The sequence below is a fragment of the Protomyctophum parallelum genome (genome assembly GCF_964188405.1).
Source record: "Protomyctophum parallelum genome assembly, chromosome: 17".
Taxonomy (NCBI): domain Eukaryota; kingdom Metazoa; phylum Chordata; class Actinopteri; order Myctophiformes; family Myctophidae; genus Protomyctophum; species Protomyctophum parallelum.
Window position 1 is genome coordinate 38,032,456 of NC_139719.1, and position 7,038 is coordinate 38,039,493.

A 7,038-nucleotide genomic window follows, 5' to 3' on the forward strand; every position below is an offset into this window, starting at 1 on the left:
CAAACTGCGGCCTCCAATGTCTGACCCGTGATCCATAACCCATTCTGGCAGAGAACCCCTTTTGGTGTTTTAAGCATGTACTTTAGCTGTTGAAAAATAGCAGATCTACAAGCTCGTAGCGCCCACTACGAGCTTGTAGCTAGGTCTGATATTTTAGACATTTCGTGAAAAATTCCAAATCTTGGAATATATATTTTTTCAGAGCGAACATTTTTTAATCTTTGCTTCTGGGGGGGGGGGTCCCTGGAACAACATATTTTCAGATTTGACATGAAAATGTTTGAGAACCACTGAAACATGAGGTTTGTCAGAAAACTGTCAGGATTTAGAAGACATTTGTAGAATCGTCCTCATAAGGTCGTGTTTCTTCGTATCTCTAATCTTATACCTTTCTTGGAAACTGTAAATGACGGGAGTTTGTTAGGGAAAATAATTTCACACACCGTTTTTTTTACCCCTGTAAACCTTACAATCAGTGGAGTCACCCCCCCCCCCCCCCATTAGTGGTAGCAGGCTCAATAAAACATTTCAGGATATAAAAGACAGGTTGCTGCTGCCACTGTAGTGTGTGTGTGTGTGTGTGTGTGTGTGTGTGTGTGTGTGTGTGTCTGTGTGTGTGTGTGTGTGTTCCTGCATAGATGTACGCAGAGCTCCCCCTGGTGAATGAATCACCAAAGAGCAATTGCAATTATTAGGAAAGGCAGAACCACACACACACACACACACACACACACACACACACACACACACACACACAAACTACTGCGTGCGTGCGTGGGTGCGTTGCCACTGACCATTTTGATCTTGGTGAGTTCTTCCTCCAGGTGATGGTGACGTTTCTGAGACACAACCAGCTGGTCCTGAGACACACAACGAACACACAACGATTGATTGATTGACTGACTGACCGGCTGACCGACCGACCGACCGGCTGGCCGACTGGCTGATATGTTCTCTACCCCCCCCCCCCCCGCCTGTGCCAGAACATACAAATCCGTCTTTCTTTAATGTAATTTAATCCGGTGATTATTTTATTTTGTTTGTTTTTTACTCACATGTTAGACAGCCTCCACACGGATCTGACACGCATGCATGCGCTTGCTTATCCCATTTTGGGCGGGAACCCCTTTTGGTGTTATGCTTTAGCTATTGAAAAATAGCTTGTAGGTCTGCTATTTTTTTAAATCGTGAAAATGTGGCACAAATCTTCGGAATATATATTCTTTCAGAGGACTTTTTATTTATTTAGACGTCAGGCCTAAATGGGTTATTACTCCTTTTTCTGCTCAAAATGAGCCAAAATCCAGTGTTTGGAAGGTTATTATTGCCTCTTCTTACATCCGCGGAAGGAAAACAACTCATCGCCCACAGTCTGCCACAGCCTAATGGTCTCATGTGAATACAATATTAGGGGGGCTACACTTCCTGGTTGCCCTGCAGGATCTCTTCTTCTAACTGTGGTATTTCGCACATGTTTGACTGGCACTGGCCCCCCGGGCATCCTTGAAGGGGTCTCCAGCAAAATGACATAATATACTGTAGTGTCACAATCAGTTTAAACACTATTTTATGCTTAGGATATTCAAAAAATAGCAGATCTACAAGCTCCCAAATGCCTCACGATGCGAGGAGGTGTGAGTTTGTATATAGATCAGCTACTGGCACAGCATCTTTTCAGATGAGGCTTCCATGCATGGGCAAATAAAAGTCAATTCCGAGGTCCTTGACACGGAAATCTTTGAGAAACGGAGCTCTAAATGAAAGAAAGAAAAATGGTGACAGCGGTAACAGCCGCGTACGTATACATACAGTCAATCGATGCCCCTTTCTGGCAGCACGTTTGTCAATGACATCTTAGGTAACAAATAGGCCATGCGGGGGCAAGGCAGAGCGATCACAGGCCCTCCGTTCTATAGTCGTCAACACACCACTCTGCAGACGTGATTGTAATATTCTGGGACTCTAAATAAGCACACTTGGAGAGCATTCAAACACAGGTCTTTACTTGGTGACTCTCCAAGCAGAACTGAACACACACGACTCAGAGGCTACAACAGGCTGCAGGGGATCTTGCTAATCAGCACAGGTGGTTAATAATGTTCTCAATCAGTGGCATGCTCTTTCACCTAGAAGACACTCTATTACAGTAATAGCCTGACACTGAGCCAGTGTTGTTTCTGTCGACTAAAATAACCAAGACGAAAAATGTCCGTCGACTATACCTTTTTCCACTGACAAAAACTAAATGGAAACTAAATGAAAACTATAAGCTATGATGACTAAAACTAAGACTAAATATACTGACAATTTCGTCAACAAATAAAAACTAGACTAAAATGTTAGGAAGGGACTAGTGGACAAGAGATCCAGTATAAGTCATTTTACAATTGGTTGAATGCTGAAAATAGCCGATCTTGTAGATCGGCTATTTTCAGAAAGTGAAAGAAACTGTCATCAAGGCCCGACAAAATAAAATTTGTTCGACTAAATCAACTGTAGATTTAGTCGACTAAAATCTTATGATATTTAGTCGACTAAAACTAAAACATTCCAGGTGACTAAAGTGTGACTAAAACTAAATGAAAAGTATTCAAGAGACTATGACTAAAACTCAAATCAAAGGTTCCTGCCAAAAACAACACTGCACTCAGCCTGAACTTCCATTTTGTGTCACTCCCTCATTGAGTTCTGATGAATTGAAAACGGTGGACCCTATTGTGAACAAGTGTAATGCTTTATGGTGTCGTCCACTCACAGTTAACACGACCAGCGCCGTGATTTCTTTCAAAATAACAGCAGATATGTCCCTCTCCACAACCGGTTTTCGGAGGAAATAAAGTCAAAGATAGTGATCGGCGATACTAAAGGCCTGAAGAGGTGACCACCGAAAACTACAACGTGACGTCACACCGCGGCGGTCACCGCACAAGCGCACACAACACACATCACTCTGTTTTTACTGACCACTGTTTCCGGTGGTCACCTCTTCACCGTATAATAGGCTTTAACGAGTAACGGGGTGGGACAACGGGTCCATTATTTGACGGCGGGCGGGCGGGTTTGTATTTTAATATAAGAACGGGTGACGGGTCGGTCCACGGGTCTGATTATCGACGGGCGCGGGTTGTCAGAACCGGACCCGTGCAGCAGGACCCCGTTGGGAATACCTGTAGTTTCTTGATCTCTCTCAGAGCGTCGATGTGGTCTGTCTTCAGTCCCTCCATCTCCTCCACGTCGTCATCACACACGCACACACACACACACGCACACATGCACGCGCACACATACGCACACACACGCACACACTCACACACACACACACACACACACACACACACACACACACACACACACACACACACAATCATTTATTAATCATTTATTTATGTGTACATACTACAGTACAATGCAATACAAGGACACACACATTTTCCAGGTGCTGTACAAGACGCAGTCAACAAATCTTGGACCACCCCTCAGCCAATCACCAATACCCACAGTCCCACACACCCTTCAGCCAATCACCAATACCCACACACCCTTCCAGCCAATCACCAATGCCCACACACCCTTCCAACCAATCACCAATACCCCCACAACCTTCCAGCCAATCACCAATACCCACACACCTTTTCCAGCCAATCACCAATACCCACACACCCTTTCCAGTCAATCACCAATACCCACACACCCTTCCAGTCAATCACCAATACCCCCACACCCTTCCAGCCAATCACCCAGTCGGGCGATTGGTTACGTGCACTGACGGAACTGTGGTGCCATATGTGAACAAAATGAGGATCTAGGTGCACGCACGCACGCACGCTCGCATTATACTTTGTCACCAATGGCCTGGGCCGTGGCTCAGCGGTCCAGGCACCTTGGCTGGTAACCCAGTCTGGCAGTGTACCACGGGTGTGCCACGGGTTCGACTCCCGATCCCGGCGGCCTTTACTGCATGTCACTCCCCATTTCCTGTCAGCCTACTGTCTGTCCCTCTATAAAAAATTTAAAATAAAGGCGAAAGCCAAAAAAACAAACAAAAAAAAAAACATTACTTTGTCACCAATCCTACTATAGCCTAAATGTGCGAAGACTCTGTCCGTTTGTGTGGGACCGACCGGCATCAAACTCGCTGTGCATATCGGTGAGGACCTGACGAAGTTAAGACCCTGTGCTAATTAGGATGCTAATTGGGATTAGCGGGGCGTCTACCCGTGATAATTGGATGCTACAAGGTAAAAACTATCCGCATTTTGAGGCTTGTCAATCTGCTATAGTTTCGCTTTTTTTTTCTTTTTTTGAATCCTGAAAAGTACCAGAATCGGACATACGGTTTCCAACCGACATGACATAATTAACATGGTTGTGTCTATATGGAATCCTTAAGTGGCACCAATGCAACAGCCACGTTTTCCGCATGTCAGTCCTAAGGTACTGTATGTCGGAAAAGCGTGCGCACCCCCCCTCTGGGTGTGTGTACACATACTGTGTACAGTATATGTACAGTATTGGTACCTGCAGGTTGGCGTGAGAGTCCAGTAGACTCAAGAGGTCATCAGACGTGAACCTTGACCCCTGGCCGACCCCCGGCTCCTCCTCCTCCCACTGAAGCCCAAACAGCTCTCTGGTCAGAGCCTCAAAGTCTGCGCACGCACACACACGCACGCACAAACGCACGCTCGCACACACACAGACACACACACACACGATTTGTAGCCTGGGTTTTTTAAATGAAAGGTGCGATGCATTTATACACAACACAACCAAAAAACACAAAAAAATATATAAAGAAAAGTAGCCCTCTGGGGAAATACTGCATTATTGTCATGAATGAACAACGCAATTGTTTCATACATTTTTATTTAAACCACTTAATTACCATGGCAGCAGAAAGATTGACAGCATGCATTTGCTGAGCATTTTTAATGATAAATGAATCGATTGTGTTCCGGCTTGGATCAATGGAACTAACATAGTATACTTAAGTTTAACCCATTTAGGCATGAAAACAATGTCTTCTAAATCCTGACAGTTTTCTGAAATGTTTCTAGGCCTATATCACTCAATATTTCATGTCAAGGACCCCAAAAATGATCTGTAATTGGCCTCCGAACCCCATCTGAAAATATGTTGTTCCAGGGACCTCCCCAGAAGCAAAGATTTTAGTTAAAAATGTTTGTTCTGAAAAAATATATTCCAAATTTGAGGCACATTTTCACGATTTTTCAAAAATAGCTAAATTATAACAAAATGTTTAAAACACCAAAAGGGGTTCCTGCCCCACAGAAAAAACACTTTGGTTAGGTGTGTCGGGTGTCACACGACAAAACAGGCTATTTTCAACGTGCAACACCTCAACACCAGCGTGGAACTAGACTAGGCTATTGTCTGCTATGAACAGGTGTGCATTGAGATTGTGACTTGCCAACAGGTTCTCAACCCCAACTCGTCTTTTTATGCAGGGCTGTCAGGGTACCCTTATCGTCTTACATCTGACGATAAGGATCTGCTTAAGGGGACGAGTTCGGGGCTGGGGGTAAATGTGTCAAGTCACGTGACCTGGCTGTGCTACGAATATGAATTATTATTATTATAGCTACCTTAATAGTTCCTGCTGTTTTGATTATTTCCCTAGTGAGAATTAATTTGATGCCTTCCAATTCCATATACTTTCTGGAAATGCATAATGAACGGCCTGATTTACGTCGTCTGTATATGCATGCATCTAATATAAATTCATATATTTTTTAAATATATTGGCTCTGGGTGGCTGAAATCACCCCGCGGGTAAGGTATACCTAATTAGAGATATTTAATACCTAATTCGAGATATTTAATGTGATATCGGTTATCTTTCTCTTCCTATTTTATTTTTTTCTGCTCTCGTTGCAAAGGATCTATTAGTCCAGTGGAACATTTCTTTAAAGTAAGTTACGGCTTTCTTAGTCTAGCGGTCTAAGCTGTTGCCTCTCGATTTATTGCTGCATGTAGCACCTGGTTCGAATCGCGCTCATGGCATAGTTTTATTTTAAAATCTTCTTTTGTAGCCTACATTGGTGCAGTACTTAGTTTAGACGGTTTTTGGTTTAGACTAGACATTGGTTAGACCTATACAACTACAACCTATCTCAAACACTCACCATAAGCCTAACCTCCCACGGGGCAGCACACCTAAGCCTAACCTTAACCCATGTCTAACCAATGACTAGTCTAAACTAAGTATGCACCCCGAAAACCATTTTCTAATAGAGAACATACAGTAGGTACTGTTGCTGTATCTCAGTAAATGAACGCACCAGTTAAGTTCATAGTACGGTGTGACAAGTAGCAATTAAGTAGCAAACAAGAGGCTATAGTTTTGCCAGTTTAAAAGAAAGCTTTAAAGTGAAAGTTTGTCAGACTGTTGGATTTGTAAATATTGAACGAATGAAAAGTATTAACAATAATAGCTTGCATCTGAGAGCTGCTCAGAGCGAAAGCAGAACCCCTCCTCACCACCCGGCCTCCCGGTCTGGTAGATTCTACAAAATGCCTTCTAAAACATGACAGTTTTCTGAAAAACACACGATTTCATGTGAAGGATCCTGAAAATTATATGTAATTGGCTGCCGAACCCCACCTGACAATATGTAGTTCCAGGGACCCCCTCTCCCCAGAAGCAAAGATTTGACGTTCGCTCTGAAAGAATATATTTTTTCACGATTTAAAAAGAAAATTGCAGATCTACAAGCTCGTAAGCGCTGCACTCGATTTTTGCATATCTGCTAAAAATCGCAGATATGCAAGCTCGCCAGCGTGTCACTTTCTGCCGTGTCGCGAGCTTGTACATCTGCTATAATTTTGAAAAGTGCACAAAACAAAGTTTGAGAACTGCTGATTTAGAAGGCCTTTTTTACAGAACCGTCCTCGGGCCTTAAATGGGTTTTAAATAGATGGATGGACGGACAGAGGGAGGGATGGGTGGAGGAGGAGGAGGTTCTTACCTGCGTAGTCCACGGTCCCTGCTGGGTCCGTGTGGAGTCCACAGCACAGCGC

The 7,038-nt window shown here is 43.8% G+C and overlaps 1 protein-coding gene across 1 annotated transcript in view; it reads right to left on the bottom strand.

Moving 5' to 3' along the window:
- Positions 1–7,038, bottom strand: part of stxbp4 (syntaxin binding protein 4) — a gene marked incomplete at both ends in the record, with an annotated part of 114,931 nt that overhangs the window by 42,420 nt on the left and 65,473 nt on the right. The window contains 3 exons of the mRNA XM_083786757.1: positions 795–860; positions 3,168–3,245; positions 4,519–4,646. Coding sequence (XP_083642883.1) covers positions 795–860; positions 3,168–3,245; positions 4,519–4,646 — 272 coding nt within the window. The remainder of the gene's footprint in view (positions 1–794; positions 861–3,167; positions 3,246–4,518; positions 4,647–7,038) is intronic.